The 17,871-nt window shown below is 54.1% G+C and overlaps 1 protein-coding gene across 5 annotated transcripts in view; it reads left to right on the top strand.

Moving 5' to 3' along the window:
• Positions 1–17,871, top strand: part of LOC100057809 (palmitoyltransferase ZDHHC11) — a 62,312-nt gene that overhangs the window by 14,499 nt on the left and 29,942 nt on the right. For 3 of the 5 annotated variants that reach the window (XR_011430313.1, XM_023625900.2, XM_070246160.1), the window contains exons 4-10: positions 703–881; positions 1,387–1,488; positions 4,454–4,578; positions 7,596–7,751; positions 10,573–10,682; positions 11,674–11,708; positions 14,699–14,792. Coding sequence is in view for 3 of the 5 variants with exons in the window: in XM_023625900.2 (XP_023481668.1) it covers positions 703–881; positions 1,387–1,488; positions 4,454–4,578; positions 7,596–7,751; positions 10,573–10,682; positions 11,674–11,708; positions 14,699–14,792 (801 nt within the window). In the remaining 2 variants the exon portion in view is untranslated. The remainder of the gene's footprint in view (positions 1–702; positions 882–1,386; positions 1,489–4,453; positions 4,579–7,595; positions 7,752–10,572; positions 10,683–11,673; positions 11,709–14,698; positions 14,793–17,871) is intronic. The other 2 variants (XR_011430314.1, XM_070246161.1) reach the window with 1 other exon arrangement.

Below are 17,871 nucleotides of genomic sequence, written 5' to 3' on the forward strand. Positions count from 1 at the left end.
GACAGGCCTGCAAACCCTGAACCCTCCAGGCTCAGAACTCTTCTAGGAATCAGGGCAGGGCTGGTGGGGAGGCGTGGCCCCTGCTGTTTGGTTTCCATGGGGATGGTGTGTTGATCCCCGATCCCCCGGGAGAGGAGGCAGAGAGGGTGGGATCTGAGGCCTCAGCTTTACCCTCAGAGCCCTGGAGGGAGTGGGAGCTGGAGAGAGCCTGAGGGGTCTTGGGGGCCGGAGTGGAGAGACAGAGAGAGAGCATGCGCCCGCTCCACAGAGGCTCCTTGGCTCCCTTCCTCCTGTCTTCCTTTCTTGATGACCCACTTTCTTTCTAACCCCACGCATGTGCTTGGAGCATCTCTGCTACCCAAAGGGCCCCCCACGGTGTCCTTCAGTGCTGGCCTGGTGCGGGCAGGCCTTGCCCTTCGTATGGTGGAGCTCGGGGAGCCACACCCTCAGCTGAGGAGCTGCTCTGCCGTGAGGCATCGCTCCCTCGTCCCTCCTGGAGGAAGGGGTCGGGGCTGTTCTGTTGGCCACTGGCGTGTGAGGGCTCCCTCAGTCTCTGCCACTAGCCGGGCGCATGGCTCCCGTGGCGCTGACCGGCGACCAGGGCCCAGGTGGCCGGGCCTAGGCACCTCCCGCCTCCAGTGGACACTCGACACTGTGCTGACCAGGCCCTAGGCCGAGTTGTCCCTTGACGACCCCCCACAGGTGACCGGTGGGCTTTTCTTTTTCCATTTCATCGTCCACTTGATTGCAATGTCCCTCGATCCGGCCGAAGACAGCGTCCGCCTTAAGAAGAGCTACACGGAGCCTCTGCCGACCTTCGACCGTTCCAAACATGCGCACGTGATCCAGAACCAGTATTGCCACCTGTGCCAGGTCCCCGTGTAAGTGCCCAGGTGTGGGCCCGCTGACACGGGTGGCCCTGCGCCCAGGCTGCGGACTGCAGCATTTGACTCTCCAGCCACCGTGGGGCTTGCAGGGACTGGGCGGGGAGAGGCGGGGTGCCTGCCCGAGGGCCCACATCTGTGTCCATGCAGCTGACCCGTTCTGCTGCCTTTGATCTAGGAGTGGAGGGAGCACCGTCCTCCTTGAGTCCCCCACCAGATCAGAGCCCAGGGCTACTCCAGGCCTGGGGTCTCCAGTGGCCCCAGGGACGTCACTGGATGGCCTGGGAGGGAGGCCCAGTGGCTCAGGGTGGGGCCCGAGCATGGCCTCCAGGCCTCAGACCCTGTCAGCACATGGTGGGCGTGGCAGAGGGAGGGAAGGAGCTGCAGGGCGCAGGGCCCGCCCACTGGGCTGCTGTTGCTTCTCTGCTACAGGCAGGTGGGGCTCTGGCCCGTCAACCTGCACAGACTGCTGACGGGCTGCACCCCAAATTCTTCCTTCCAGGAGCCTGAAAGCCAAACACTGCAGTGCCTGCAACAAGTGCATCTCTGGCTTCGACCACCACTGCAAATGGCTCAACAACTGTGTGGGGACCCGGAACTACTGGTGAGGAAGGAGGGGAGGGGCCAGGATCCACTGGTGAGGGAGGAGGGCAGGGACCAGGAGTGTGTCTGCAGCAGGGGGCCGTGGGTGAGAGGGCAGGGGAGGCCATGGGAGCGGGGCACCACATCCCAACCTCCAGAACAGTGGGCTCAGCATCCCTCTGGTCTCCTTGTCTGGTTCTGGAACATGTTCAGTGGAGCCGTCCTCACACGTGCCATGTCAAGCCTGTCCCCACAAAGTAAATTGCTGGAGACCCCCATTAGCATCAACAAGGAGCCAGCCTGTCTGTGGGGCATGGGCTGGGCTAACGAGTCCTTGACCCACTGGCCTGGGCCCTTCTGCCTTCGCCTGCAGAGGCCGTCAGCCCCCAAGCACAGAGGATGTGGGCGGGGGGCTATGCCAGGAGCCAGTGTCCAGCCACGGACGGGAGGCATTTCCTCCGTGAGCTCGAGGTGCAGGGCCTGTGGGGTTCACCAGGGCCCCCCGATCTGAAGCCAGGCTGTAAGTCACTCCGCTGGCAGAGAAGGGCTGTGTGTCGCCAGGAAAACCACGAGCGCTCTCCTGGCTCCTCCACGCCGGCCAAGGAGAGAGAGGCCTCTACTGGCAGGTGGCCTCCAAGCCGCTGTCCAGGCGGAGGGTGGAGAGGGCTCTTCATTGCTTACCCACACGCGGCAGCGAGCGTGGGACGTGAGTCCCCATCGCCCGGCGAGGAGACCACGAGAGCAGCACGCCAGTCGTTCCTGCGCAGAAAGAGGCCTTGCTGCTTTGAGCAGAAGGAAGCCACAGGTTTCTTAACGAGAAAAGTCCCCTCGAAGCTGCTAGTCTGGAAGGGACCAGGATGCCCACGTCCTGCCTCGTCTCCTATGGAACGGAGCCCCGGGAAGGCCAGCGGGCGGGGTGGAACCACGGTCCACACGCTGGAGGACTCTGCTCCCCGTGGATGTGCCTCCCTGAGGCCTGAGTACCCCGAGCTGGGTGGCCACCTCTAGATCTGGTCAGTGGTCCGGAGAGAGGCCAGGGCCATCGGGGGACAGGCGAGGGCGTGTGACCCTGCCCGAAAGGAGGACGGAGTGGGCCAGGCTCCCCTGACAACAGAGCAGGCTGAGCTGCGGTTCGCAGTGAGGCCAGGAAGCCCCCTCAACAGCTCGTGAGCCCCACGAGCTCCCCGTGTCCACCAGGCAGGGTCGGCAGGAAGGAGCGGTGCCTGGCCCACGGCAAGGGGAGGTCTGCTTTCCTCAGAAGGAGCCCACGGAAGGGAGGGGGCACCGTGTGTGCCAAGACAGCCCCACTCTGGGGAAGGGGTGAGAGCAAGGGCCACTGCTGGCATATGCTCCCAGTTGCCTCCTGTCCCTGCATGTGTCAGGCGGAGAGAGCAAGCGCATTTAGGATATAATTCGGCAAAAGAAGGTGACAAAGTCTATGCCAGGACCCTGAGAGACAGGCCGGGCCTTGACAGCACGGGAAGAGCAGGACACGCACGCGGCCGAGGTGCAGCCAGATCGAAGGCTGCGGAGAGCTGGGCCCACAGACACTCCGATCAAGGGAGGGAGCTGCGCACTGTGGACGGTGGAGGGGAGACAATGAGGGCAAGCTTGACCATGTGGTTGCACCTCCCGCCTGTTCTGGGGGCCACCTGTCCAGGCAGGACGGGAGTTCTGCCCAGACAGCAGGACGGAGATGACCCCGAGGGTCAGGTGCAGAGCCCACCCACTGCCTGGACCAGAGCTCAGTGTGGGGCCTCCCCGTGTCCACACGGCCGTCGGTGCCCCGAGGACCCACTCACACAGGAGAGAGTCGGCCTGTGCAGCATGACCCAGAAGAGATGTCTGGGAGGGATGCGAGGGCCCAGATGCGGCACCCTCAGGGAAGCTGCTTGCCTCAGGGCCGCAGCCGCGCCCACCCGGTCCTGGGAATCCCTCACATCTCAGCCCTCCCCTAAAGACACGTGTAAGGAAACTTCAAGAAGTTCCAGGAAAGAAAAACGGAATCAACTAAATTTTAGGTGAACAAAAGACATTGTTTAACATTGAAAATGTTAACGGAATTGTTTCTTTTAAATATAACGACAGAAAGACTGGAGGGAAGATGTTTCAGTGAAAGCAGATGCCAAGAACTGCTACCCAGAATTTAGGGTTTGGGGTGGGCGGGTCATTCTCCGTGTCTTCTGAGCACAGACAGGAGCACAGGAGTGACTGGTCTGACACGCAAGCACACTGCACCGTTTCTGGCGCGAATATGCGCATGGGACTTCGAACGGTGGACCTGCTGCGGGCTGGATGGTCAGGCTTCCTCGGGCCTCGAGGTCAATCGCAGTGAGCCCACATGCTGTGCTAGCGTCCATCACCACACACCCCTGGCCTTCCCCGTGCCGACTCGGTGCCCTTGATAGCAAGACGGCATCGTGCAGCCCCCCACCTGTCACACCCCGATTCTGTTCGACTGCAGCAGTCCCGAACCCCGACTTGAGGCTAAGAGCTCACAGGGCTCATTTTCCACGATTCCAGAGCTCAGACGGACCCACGGAGCCATAGGTGGGAGTGAGCCCGGGTCTGAACCGGAGGCAGCTGGGAATCGCAGGCGGGCTGTGAGCTGCGGCCTGGAAGCGGTTGAGTCTCGGGTGCCAAGGCAGCTTGGGCCAGCCACTCCCTGGCTCTGAGCCTCAGTTTCCCTATTGTGAACTGGGGGTGGCTGCCCCTCCTCGCAGCTTCCCGTGAGGATTAAACAAGATGGTGGTGTAAGTTGTGAGGAGATAGAAAACTGCACTTAGGATCGGTGGTGGAAGCGGATCAGGGACCTCGCCCAGAGAGCTTGAGAGAAAACAGAGCAGGGCTGAGCTTTAGGGTGTGACCGGGAACAGGAATCGGGGCATGGGGGCAGCCGTCAGAGAGCTCCTTTAGCAGGGACGCCCACCACGCCGTCCTGGCTGCCCGCTGGCCTGGCTCTGAGCCCGCCTCTGCTTCTCCCACAGGTACTTCTTCAGCTCCGTGGCGTCTGCTTCGGCCGGACTGCTCTGCCTGATCGTCATCCTGCTGTACATCTTCACTCAGTACTTCCTGAACCCAGAGGAGCTGCGCACGGACCCCCAATACCAAAGTACGCGGCTGCCTGGGGGGCCGCGCCATGTGAGGGGCTCATGTGTCAGCCTCGCCCTCCAGCTGTCTCCGGCCGTGGGGAGGGGAGCCCGCTTGCCCCAGGCTGGGTGAGCAGAACCGGTGCTGGAGCTGGGGTGCCTGGTGCTCTCCGCAGGCTAAGGGCCGCACCCAGCGTCCACCCTGCAGCCTGGCAGCTTCCTGAGGGCCCAGGAAGCAGGTGTGGGGCCCAGAGGCGCTGGCGTGGCTGCTCGGAGGCCGTGCTTCCAGGCAGCAGCAGGCATGAGAGAGCGCGGTCTGCCCTCTGTCCCTCACGGTCAGTCATGCAGGGGCGCAGGGGTGGTGGGCAGGCAGGCTGTCTGGGGCATGGGCTTGGGGTGGTGCATGGCTGCAGGCACTGCGGGCTCCACACAGCTCTCTGATAAGCAGGTCAGGGAGCCTGGCCTTGGGAACAGATGTCCACACCCAGCTCGAGGGGAGCAGATGTGGGGGCTGAAAGGTGCTCACCCTGGACCTGCGACTGTGCCCTTATCTGGAAAAGGGTCCTGGCAGACGTGATAAAGGATCTCGAGATAAGTTCATCCTGCATTGTCCAGGGCCCTGCATCCAACGTGAGTGCCCTCATCAGAGACGGAAGAGAGGGGCACAGACACAGGGGAGGCCACATGACAATGGAGGCAGAGACGGGAGTGACGCGGCCACCAGCCCAGGGAGGCCTGGAGCCCCAGAGCCCCAGGAGCTGGGAGACTCAGGGACAGGTCCTCCCCTGGAGCCTCTGGAGGGAGCACGGCCCTGCGACCCCCTAGCTTCCAGCCTCCAGAACTGGGAGAGGGTAAATTTCTGTTGTTCAAGCCACCCAGTCCGCCGTCTGTCGTCATTAGTCACCACAGCCCTGGACACGATGCAGGGGAGCACCTCACGTGGAGCACCTCCTCATGTCTGTCCCAAATGCTCTGGGACCAAAGCCCTCAGGATGCAGAGCCAGGCCCGCTGTCTCAGTCCCCAGCATCTCTCCAGACTGGCCTGCAGGCCAGTCCTCAGGGCAGGAGAATGTAGGACCTTTGTCACTCAGCCCAGGACATTCCAGGAGCCCCGGGCCCCGTCACAGGCTCCAACATCTCAGGTGCTGACGCTGGCCTTTGCAGAGGCCCAACCCTGGGCTCCAGAGCAGGACGGACAATGCCCTCCTCTTGGGGGAGTGCGCAGCCGGGACAGCCTGGAAGACGTGACGAGGACATTGCGGTGGGACTGAGGCCCCACATCTCCCTTCTCCCTGAGCCTGTGACGTGTAGACGTCCTGCCTCGGTCCTACCGGGAGTGCCGCTGTGCCTCGTCCCAGGAGGACACTTCCTCTTCCTGGAGGGCACCATGCCCCACCCACTGTCACCCCCCCCAGGCCCACCCAGCATCTGGCACAGACCAGCCTTGTGGGGTGGACTGTCCAACCTGCACCTGTTCCCAAATGTGACCTGGCTATCACCATGGGACAGTGGACTGCCGGGGGCCCAGTGAGACCAGGCCCTCACTCCATAGGAAGAGCCCCCGAGTCGTGGGCACAGCGTCTCCTGCCCACCTGACACCCTCTTGGCACTGCCTTAGCCAGAGGGGCTGTCCAGTGCCTGGCAGCTCCCAGAGCCTTCGTCTTTCGAGGATGAGCTTTGTGAGCTCCACATGGAAGGCCCTGCAGCTCCCCCATCCTCTGCAAAGAGCTGGCTGATCCCACGCCCTGCGGCTGCTCCGCTGCCCCTGAGGCACTCTCTGAAATGTAGCTCCTGCCCGGTGAGCGGTGACGGTGTCAAACCCAAGGCCTGCATGCATTCATGCCTTCTGCTGGAAGCAGCCGTCCCCCCAGCGATGGCTGGTTAACTGGGCCCTCGCTTTTGGGGGCCGTGAGGAGGGGGAAGGACAGGAGGAGCCAGTGGCCACCCAGAGCCCACCTAGAGCCCACCCAGAGCCCACCCAGAGCCCACCGGCCTCAGCGATCTCGGCGCACGTGCAGAGGCCACATGAGGCCAGCTCCCTGCAACTGGCCAGTGCTGGAAGCACAGTGTGATTGGCGCCACGTGAATCCTGTGACTGTGGACTGAGGCAATTTCCTGGGAGGAAATTCCACAGAGCTTCCGAAACACCAGTTCCCTGGGATGCTCTGCTCTCATTGGCGGCAATTCGTCAGGACATCACCCGCCAAGAGGACAAGTGAGGGGTCAGCTGCCCCACGGTCCAGCCCAGCCCCACACACCCCATGCTGCAGCCCCTGGGGCACCAGACTCTGCCCTGGACACTGCCGCGGCCGTGCACCATGACAGGGCGTGGCAACTGCCTTGTGGGAGGCCACATAGGGAGCTGGGTCAAGCTCCCTTTTGGAATTTATTGTGGGGCAGACATTTCAACTGGAATTCAGTCTTCCCTGGCCCGCCTGCACAGCCCTTCACTATGCTTCTCACACTTAATATTTAGAAGTGGTGTGGTTGTGCCCGTCACACCCCTGGGGCACAGAGCACCATGTCCTAGGATTGCCCCAAAGTGGTGGCTGTAGCCTCCAGCTCTATCTGAGAGTGGCTGCTTGAGCATGGAGAGGGCTCTGGGAGGCCTGCAGGAAAGGGTGAGCGCTGGGGTCAGGCAGAGGGTCAGGCTCTGTGACCTGGGTACTTAGTCACCTCTCCCAACCTTACCTTCCAGATCTATAAAGTGGGACCATAATACCCACTGCAGTCAGGAGGGGCTTAAGTGAGGACTTAGGTGAGGCAGGGCACCCACCTGGTCAAGAAGAAGGTGCTCACTCGGGCAAGGAGGAAACGCTCACCTGGGTGAGGAGGAAATGCTCACCTGGGCAAGGAGGCGCTCACCTGGGCAAGGAGACGCTCACTTGGGCAGGGAGGCGCTCACCTGGGCAGGGAGGCGCTCCCGCGGGCTGGTGCTTGCTCCCCCACTGCCCAGCTCTGTCCTGTGGAGCTCGCCTGATGAGAGGGGCTGCTGCATCAGCAGGCACTAGATGCACGGATCTCTCCTTTGCCTCCACAGACGTCTCCAGGAAGAACACGTGGCTGCTGTTTCTCCCCCTCTTTCCTGTGAGGACCAGCACCCCAGTGGTCCTGGGCATCGGGGTGTCCATGCTGCTGTTGGACATCATGACCCTTGTGATGCTGGGACACCTGCTCATCTTCCACCTCTACCTGAGTACGTGTCCCCAAGCCCTACCTCCAGGTTGGCCAGTCTTTGCCCCCTCGTGTTCCCGTGTCCCGAGGCAGGTGGCCCCTCAGTCAGCCTCTGCCAGAAACAAGCTCAAAGCACCAAGGACAAATCACAGGAAGAGAAGAGAAAGCCAAGAGGGCAGCAGGTCCAGCAGTGGCTGAATTCTGCTCTGAGACCTGCAGGAAACACGGAAGAGATTTAAAGAGTAGAAAGTTAAAGTGCTCAGAGAGAGAAAGAAACGGAATTTATGAGGCAGGAACAGGGCACTATGAAAAAAGAACAGGGGATTTAGAAAAGTGCCTGGCAGAAATCCTAACAAGGAAAAACCTTAAACTCAGCGACAGGGTCTCCGCTCACCAAACGCTGCAGGGAGAACCGGTGGGTTTCTAGTGTCTGCCCGGTGGCTGCATGTGGCAGGCTCCTCTGTGTCCTTGACGTGGGGACTCCCCACCCTGGGAGGCATTTCCTAGAAGTGACCACAGTTACGCTCCGCAGCCTCCAGGAGAAGGCAGCAGCAGGAGGAACCTGGTGGCTGTGGGGCTGGTCTAGTCGGGGAGCGCGCCTGCCGAGCCGGGCAGTGCATGGAGTCAGCGCCCGAAGCCCAGGTGGCTGAGCTCTTCCCAAAGCTGCTGGGTGCACTGGTGGCGCTGGGAGCAGCGGGTCACGGGGTCAGGGGTGCACTTTGGGGATGGCGCCACAGCAGCAGCATGCGTGACTGCCTGCAGCTGGCAAGTCAGAGGCAGGCAAGCGCGGCTGGGCGCCCGTGCAGCCACCCAGGAGGGACGTGGTGAGCTAACAGGGCGAGGGGCCTGGAGGACTCAAGATCCACGGGCCTTCAGGACCAAGTGGAGTCGGACGTGAGCGCACGGGCCTCCAGGGTTCCCACTCAGCCGACCAAGAGGACAGTGGTGTCACTCACTGCCCACAGCGACGCACAGAGACCCTCAGTGGGGGAGAAATGCACCAGCTTCAGGACTGCACATGCCGATTTTACCATATTTGCACATCAAAGGATAGATTTCCAGGAAAAAGCTGGGATATTAATTATTGTTAGTTAGAGTAAAATTACCTAAAACGTAGCCACTTAAAACAACACGTTTATTACCTCCCAGTTCTGTGGGTCGGAGGTCAGCAGAGCTCAGCAGGGTCCTCTGGCCCGGGCCCCCTCACGAGGCTTCAGGCAAGGTGCCAGCAGGGCACGGTCTCATTGGACCTGGGAGGACCCACTTCCAGGTGCATGCCCGGGTCGTTGGCAGGGTCAGCTCTTTGCCCTGGTTCCTCGTGAGTTCTTGGCCCGCGGCCTCGTCCGTTCCGTCTTGTGTGGACGCTCCACGGAGGATCTGGCCACGGGGCAGCTGGCTTCATCCGAGGAGCACATGAGAGGGCAGCGAGGCAGAAGCTAGCCTTTTGCAGCCCAGTCTGGGAAGTGACGCCTCCTCACTTTCTGTGCAAGTGACTAGGACCAGCCCCCACTCCCGGGGAGAGACTGCAGGAGGCGGGAGCAGCCCGGCGTGGGGAGTGCTCGGGGACACGTCAGTTGGATGCTGCCTTTTGAAGCCCAGGAGAGGGGCACTCTGACGAGTCCTCAGCACATGAGTGGGAGTGGGACCGTCGGTGAGGACAGGACCTCCGGGAATCCACGTGGATGCAGAGAGTGCCCGCACCGAGGTGTGAGGAAAACCACGACCACAGCCAGTGGGCGAGAAAGTGTCTCGGGTGATGTTAGGGGAGCAGACTAAGGCGCGGGCACCTGAGAACACGGGGGAGACTCTCTGGCGTCCACCTGGCACATGCTGCGCTCGGCCTCACAGTTGCTCGCCCGTGAGGCTTAAAGCTCTGCGACTCCTTCTCCTCTGAGACTTTATCGTCGCTGCCAGATTAAAACGGTTTACAGGAAACTTACTCCGAACGAGTGTGAGCTCTGGGACACACAGGGCTTGCTTATAATCTGATTTTGATGGTGTTTGTGCAAACTCATGCAAAAGAATGACTATTTTCACTGGAATATAAACAAGTGCAAGTTTTATATCCTCAAACTCTGACACAGGTTCCGAGGGAACGTGGAAGAATGGAATAAGAGCCAGGTAGAGTTAATCAAGAAAGATAAGTCAAGCACAAGCAAAACAGAAACACAAGCCCTGTAGAACCTGCCTGGGAAGGGCTGGGGCTCCGTCTTCGGGGCCCAGCTGCCCGGCAGGCAGCCTCCGAGGGCTGCACTGGGTCTGTGGGGCAGCCGGCGCCACCGTCTGCTCCTCGAGCTGCAAATGGGCTTCTGAGGGTGGCCCTTTCCACTTCCCAGAAATAATTATAAACCATCTGTTTTCATGTGTGTTGGTTTTTAGGGACAGAGAAATGGAAAGTCTGGCCCTTCTGTGGAAGCACAAGGCGAAAATAGGCACAGAGCCCATCTTCACTAGTACTCCTTTTGCGTTGACAGCCACGTCTCTCAGATTTCCTTTTAAAATCCTGAGGTGCTTCTGCCACGTGCTGGACAGCCAGTGTCTCAGCTTAATCCAAACTGAGCTGGGCACGGTACTCGCCATAGGTCCATATTTACTTTCTGGGCCTGTGGGGCAAGCAGGGCAGCCGCGCCCAGGATGGGGGGCCAGTGAGCCTCAGGTTTGCTGCCCGGTGGCCGGGTGTGCTCTGGAGTGGCTGTCCAGCAGCTCCTCAGTGTTCCAGCTTAGGAACCAGCTCCCGACGCCCCTGCTGGAGCCCTGGGAGGGTGCACTGCCTGCTTGTTCTTGGGCACCAAGCACAGCTGATGAATAATAACTCCATCCTCTGCCTTCTTTCTCTTTTCTAGTGGCCAAAAAAATGAGCACGTTTGAATATATGACACAGGGCCGCCTCCGACAGGATGCAAAAACCCCAGAAGCGAAGAAAGGGCCGTCCATCCAAATAGAATTGCCACAGGTACCAGTGTCCCTCTGCGTCACCACTCATGTTCATCCAGGGCTGGGACAACGCCCGAGATTGCCCTGAGGCTGGGACCTCTTAGCCACAACCCTCTGCTTCTGCACTGGCTCGGTCCTGTGAGTCTGTGTGTGTGAGTGTGCGCGTGATGTGTGTGATGCTGGGCATGTTTGTGTGTGTGTGTGTGAGTGTGTTTGGTTTGTGGGGTGCATGTGTGTGTTACACTGTTTCTAAGTTCACTCCTCACAGGACCAAGCCAGCAGGGCTGACTCCTTTTAGGCCCACCCATTTCTGCAGCCGCTCCTCATCAAATTAAAAAAAATTTGCTCTTCGAAGTGCACCATTAACAAAATGAAAATATAAGCCAGAGACAGAAATAAAATATTTGCAAATCATATACTTGTATCCAGAATATATAAAGAATTTTCAAAACTCAATTATGAGGAAAATACCCCAGTTTTTAAAACGGGACAAAAGATTTGAACAAGCTGTTCAGCCAGGAGGATCTATGGGCGGCAAATAAGCACATGAAAAGGTGGTCAACAGCCTTCAGCGTTAAGGGAGTGTAAATTGAAACCACAACACGATACCACTGCACACCAGTCAGAAGGGCTGAAAGCACAAGGACTTACGATACCAAGTGCTGGTGAAGCCGGGGACATGGAAGGCTCCCCCGTTGCCAGTGGGGATGTAAGATTACGCCAGTTTGGAGAGCAGTGTAGCATTTTCTTAAGAAGCTAAGTATGTTCTTATCATTTGACCCAGCTTCCCATTCCGGCTTCTAACCAAAGAGAAGGGAAAACGAACCTATGCAGGTGACAAGGGTTGAGGCGAAGGCAGTGTCCCCCCGTGAGACCCTCTCCCAGGACCCAGGGGATGCTGCGGCACCATTGCTCAGGATCAACTAAGAATTGATTTGAACGTTGTCGAAAAATAAGCTCAGTGTCAGCAGCCTTTTTTCACTTTGTGAATTTTCATTCATCCCCCACAGGAAGCAGATGAAGACCTGAGTCCGTCTGTGCGTGGGTGAGTTGTCATCTTACTGGAGCTGTTCTATCTGTCTGGAAAATAGCTATCCTCTCGTTTTCGCTGTCTTGCTTTAAAAAGCCTTCTTTACTCCAAGGTTAAACAAATATCCTCCCTATTGTTTGCTAATATTTGCATAATTTTTATTTGCTTTCTTTATTTGCTTTCGTTTTGATTTTCAAGCCATCTTGAATTTATTTTTATATTCACTGAGACAGGAGCCAAGGTTATTTTGTTGCAATGCGACTTGTGGTCGCCGCCTTGTTGATGAACGATCCTTCTTTCCTCATCAAATCGAAAGGCCCCTTCTGTGATACCCCAGATTCCCACAAGCACTGGGCCCAGATCTGCTTCTGGATGCTGGTGTCTGCCTCACTGCTCTGTGTCCTTCAGCCACACGGTGCTGTTTAACTGATGAGGTTTCACTGAGCCGCCTTTCAACATCTGCTAGGCGGATCCCTCTCGAGAGTTTTTCATTACTTTTGACAGTTCTTTCACACACTTATTTTCCATATGAACTTTAAAACCGCTCTGTGCAGTTCCGAGAAAGCTGGATTTGGAACTGGAGTTACAGTAAACATTCACCTGTATGTGAGAGGGACCAACACTGTCCCCACCCACAGCTGCGCATCTCTGCAGTCACGACAGGGACACCAGAAGCCAGTCTCCCCTGGGGCACCAAGGGGCTGGGAGAGCGGCCACCAGCCCTTCCCAAGCTGCGCTCCCCAAGCCCCACCCTTTGCCGAGACCAGCTGAGGGCAGCTCCAGCTTTCCCGGGCCAGGAGGATGGGGCCGGGTTCCTGGGGGGCTCAAATCTCACCATCCTACAACCACGTGGCAGAGAGACTCCATGAGTCCGAAAAGGGAAGCTGAGGAGAAACGCACCGTTAGTCGCTTCTCAACGGCTGGACCGACTTGCGAGTTTGCTCAGTTTAACAATCAGGAGTGGAGTTTAGTGTGAAAACGTCCTTCCCTTTCAGACGACCCACTATTTTTCCTACTAAACTTATTTCCTTAGAAACCTGATTGGCAAGACTGTGGTGAAAATTTACGTCACTCGAATTTCACTTTGACGCATTCTCTATGATCCTTTAAATACAATCTAAGAGCACTTTTCTTTTATCCCTTCCTGTCAAGAATGACAGACTTAACTGGAACTAGGTCAGCAAACTTACACTCTAAAGCCAAACAAAGACCAAAACCTAGTGTTTTCAGATTGACTAGTCAGTGCACATTCATTATAAAAACTTTGGAAACAGCAAAAATTCCCATTGCAGGAATGAACATCACTTTATAGTTCCCCACCCACCGACAGCCACTGCTGGCGTTTTGATTAGTATCTTCCAAGTCTTCCTTTTTAATATTATTCTTATTATGAAGGAAATAACATACATTATATACATAATGCATTATATAATGTTTTGTTTCATAAAAATGTAAAGTACAACTCTTTAGAAGCCTTTTTAAAAACTCCATTTATTGTGAACAGTGTCTGTTAAAACAAAAACATGATTTTTATGAATATAAATTATTCCATCTTTGGGTTGTACCATATTCCTCATTTCTGGAAAATTATTTTTCATTTTCAATCTAGTCTGTACTTCAACAGGAAGACGAGCTAAGCTTGTTTACTGAAAGGCACAGTTGTGCGGAAAGCAGGATGTAGCACCGTGCAGGTTACAAACCCTCCCGATGCAAGGGGCAGACGACACCAAGGGCCTTTGTTGCAGAAGCGTTGCCAGGGTAACCTAGCGTAGTCAACCTGCTGGTCGATTAAGTAGACACACAAAGCCTGCTGTAGCACGTCAGAGTCTCAGCTCCTAGGAGTCAGGGAATGTGTTTAAATCGCAGGACGCTAAGCTAATGCAAGGAAGGAAGATTCCCTCGGTAAGAGCCTGTGGAGTGAGCTGATGTTAGTCGCAGACACCTTTTGGGGGAAAACTTTGTGTGGAACTTGAGGGGGTCTCTCTCTAGTAGTGGTTATCAGACCAATTTATTGGGAGAGTTTCTTCTGGACCATTTGTCTGTTCTGGAACATTGTATGGAACAGATGTATAGAAATTGACCAGATAAGATGGAAACATGAATAGGGCGTAGGATCACACATCTGAAGATCCTTCTTGCGTAATTTTAAAGGAGTTCTACCAGATAATGTCCCTCAAGCGGCTTGTATTAGTTTTCAGTTGCTACGTAGGAAATTCCCACAAATCGAGTGCCTTAAACAAGACATTCTCGCTCAGTGTCCATGGGTCACGAGCCTGAACAAGCTCAGCGGGGTCCCTGCTTAATGCCTCACAGGCAGCAGGCAGCGTTCACCAGGTCAGCATTCCTTTCTGGAAACTGTAGGGAAGAATTGGTTTCTGAGCTTATTTAGATGTTGACTGAATTTATTGCTTTCTCCTGCTTTCCATGCTGCTCCCTCGGTCTTTGAGTCAGTGGTGGTGGGTCAAGTCCTTCTCATGCTCCAGAACTCTCTGACTTCCTCTTCTTCCTTATATCTCAGTTTTTAGAAGTTCATGTGACTACACTGGACCTGGATAAGCCAGGAGACTCCTCCTGTGTTAGTTTCCTAGAGCTGCTGCAAGGAATTGCCACCAAGTGGGAATGTTGTGGGCGCCAAGGCACATCATCCTGTCCATTTGTCAGTGAGCCCTGCTGATTCACTGCTGCACCCACAGACGTGTGGCTGCAGTGGTCCAGTGTGGGGTGCTCAGCGAGAAGCCCCTCTCCTTGGCATCCCACCGGCAGGCAGTCATGGTCCTTTGCACGTGGAGCTGCTGCAGGGCGTTTCACAGGGTGCAACCAACTCAGGAGCCCTCAAACAGCCTCCTAGGGGCTGCCGGCCTCTGAGGTTCTGCCGACAGGGCAGAAACCACAATAATGGCGCTTGTAGGATGCTTTGCAGGCTTCATCGGCCCTCTGTGAGCTCACTGCCCAAAGGAAGTTCTTCCTTGCTGACACACTCTTTCCTTGCTCCTGCCCCGTCCTAGCAAAGGGAAGCACAAGCAGTTCCTGAGGTTTCCTTGGTGCCAGAACATATGCTCCTTAAGCACCGTACACCCAAAGAAATCCTCGCCGCCAAAGGTAAGCCCAGAGCCGCCAGAGTGAAAGCCAAATGTGGGGTCTAGGGCCCCGCCAGGAATGAGGCTAGAACAATGTTGGGAACTGCTTGTTTGGCTGCTTTGAAGCGTTTCTGTAGTACCCAGGGATGCTACTCAAATGGGAGCAAAGGCAGGTGGGAAATAAAAGAAAAAGTGAGGGGCAGAAAGTATTCTTGACCGTGAGGCTTGTATTGTGTGTTCTGTGTGTGTGTGTGTGTGTGAGTGTGTTTGGTGTGCTGTGGGTGTGCAGTTGTGTCTGTGCATGTGTGTGTTATACCATTTCTGTGTCCGCTCCTCACAGGATCAAGCCAGCAGGGCTGACTCCTTTTAGGCCCACCCACTTCTGCAGCTGCTCCGGAGGTCAGCTGCCTGGGGATTTCTGGTGGGCAATTTTTAAGCAGAGTTTGCGACTCTGCTGATTTCTGAAGGTTACAGTGACTTCATTTCCTCTGAGGGAGGGGCTTCATCTCTCTGCAATCTCTGCAGGGCATCAGAGAGAGACCTCCTCATAATAATTTAGAACTAGGGAGGAGGTTGGCACCCACCTTTAGTCACAGTGACATTGTCAGCAAAGGCTTTTTCCTTGCTTGCACCTGTCCTAAAAGTTTGGAGACACGTTTAGTGGAACCTGTCGTGCCTCCAGCCTGCCCCCACAAGACTGAGCCGCCAAAGGTGATCCTCACTCCACGCTACAAACAAGTGGCCGTGGGTTTTTCTTTGCTACCATGAAACCCGGGTGATCCTGTGTTCCGATTTGCCTGGGCCAGTCCCATGCAACACCTGCTGCCAGCCCTGACCGCGCAGCCGCCACCCTGAGAGACACTCGTCAGTGACCATTGCGTCAAGTCCCACTACAGATTCTCCAGACGCAGCTTCATTGTTTCTACTCAGTGGCCAACAGCAGGCACTGAGGCCCAGCTCCTCTCTAAGTGCAGGCCGATCTTTCGGGCTCTGAGAGCTGAAGCCTTTCCCCCCACACCTAGCAGGACAAATTCTCTTCAGTATTCAGGAACATAAAACGTCAAACGCACAGAGATGGCTCTGTAATGCAAAAGTAGTGACATTATGGGTTTGGGTCTCTTAAACTTTTCTTTACTTAATTATAAATGTTCCAAGGTTGAAATATGCTTTATTACTTAAGAAAGAGATTTATCATTCTACTGACTTGATACACATTACCAAAACCGGTTCAAGAAGGAATAGAAAATTCAAATAGACATAAAACAAGTAGACACACTGAACTAATTTAAAATTCCCCAGAAAGAAAGTTCCAGGCCCTGATGGCTTCATTGGTAAATTCTACCTAATACTTTAAGAAAAATAATACCAATCACGCACAAACTCTTTCAGAAAATAGAAGGGGAAGTAACACTTCCCAACTCATTCTGCCAGGCCAGACGATGTCATCCCAAAGGAAGAATATCATAAGCCGATACCACTCATGAATCTGCAGGCAAATATCATTAACGAAATATTAGCAAACCAAATGCAGTCACATATATGCAGGATTATACGTTGTGACTAAGTGAGGTTTATTCCAGGAATGCAAGGTTGATTTAATGTCTGAAACTAGATTAATGTAATAAGCATATTAATAAAATAAAGTACAATAAACATATGAGCACATCAATCAGAAAAAAGCATTTAACATGATAACGCATCTATCTATGATTAAAAAGTTTCATAATGTAGAAAAAAAATCCCCAATCTGATAAAGAGCACAGATGAAACTTAAAACTAATTCATACTGAATGCTTTCCCCTTAGGACTGGGACCAAGGCAAGAATGCCCACTCCGAACTTCTATTTCAACATTTTAATAAAGTTCCAGTTGGTGCACTAAAGCAAGAAATATAAATTGAAGGCATATGGATTTGAAAGGGAAACTGTATGTTTCTGCATGAAACATGATCCTAACAAATTTGCAAGAAAGCTAGTAGAACTAATCAAATAGATTAGCAAGGCAGTAGCATATAAAAATCAATACAAAAAGTCAACTATATTTCTGTATACTAGCAATGAAGAAACTGAAAATGGTATTAAGAAAACTATTCCATTCACAACAGCACCAAAAATAATAAAATAACAAAACGAGTGCAAAATCTGTATGCTTAAAGCTACAAACCATTGCTGAGAGAAATTAAACACGATCCAAATAAATGGAAAGATTTACGATATTCGTGGACTGGAACACTCAATATTGCCATGATGGAAAATTTGCCCCAAGTTTATCTACAGACTTACCCTGATCTCTTTTGAATTCCCACCAAGCCAGCAAGCTTTTTCTTTAAGGAAATAGCAAGCTGATCCTAAAATGTATATGGAAATTCAGAGGACTTCAAGTGGCCAAAATAATTTAGAAAAAGAGGAACAGAATTGGAGGACTTCCACAATCTGACTGCAAAATTTAATCTAAAGCCACAGTAATCAAGGCAGTGTGGGACTGGCATAAGGATGACATATAGATCAATAGAACAGAGCAGAAACTCCAGAAATAAAACTTTTACATTTCTGATCAATGGATTTTAAACAAAGGTGCCAAAGCATTTCAAAGAGGAGAAATAAGAGTATTTTCAATAAACGGTATTGGAACAATTAAATAACTATATGCAAAAAAAAAAAAAAAGGAAGAAAAAACCCCTTAACGCCTTTCTTCACACCATACACAAAAAAGAACTCAAAATTGATCATAGACTGACATCTAAGAGCTAAACTATAACACTTTAGGAAGAAAGAATAAAATCTTCATGATCTTGAGTTAGACAGTTTTCTTTAACATGACACCAAAAGCACTATTAAAGAAAAAAATGAGAAATTGTACTTCATCAAAATTAAAAGCATCCGCTCTTCAAAAGTGACCATTACAAAAATAAAAATATAAGCCACAGGCCAGAATAAATATTTGCAAACCCTATAACTGTACTCAGAATATATAAAGAACTTTCAAATCTCAGTAAGGAAAACAGCCCTGTTATAACAAACTGTTCACCGAGGAGGCTCTGTGGGCGGCCAATAAGCACATGAAGAGATGGCCACAGCCTTCAACATTAGGGGAGTGCAGAT

Source organism: Equus caballus, chromosome 21, assembly GCF_041296265.1.
Source record: "Equus caballus isolate H_3958 breed thoroughbred chromosome 21, TB-T2T, whole genome shotgun sequence".
Taxonomy (NCBI): Eukaryota; Metazoa; Chordata; class Mammalia; order Perissodactyla; family Equidae; genus Equus; species Equus caballus.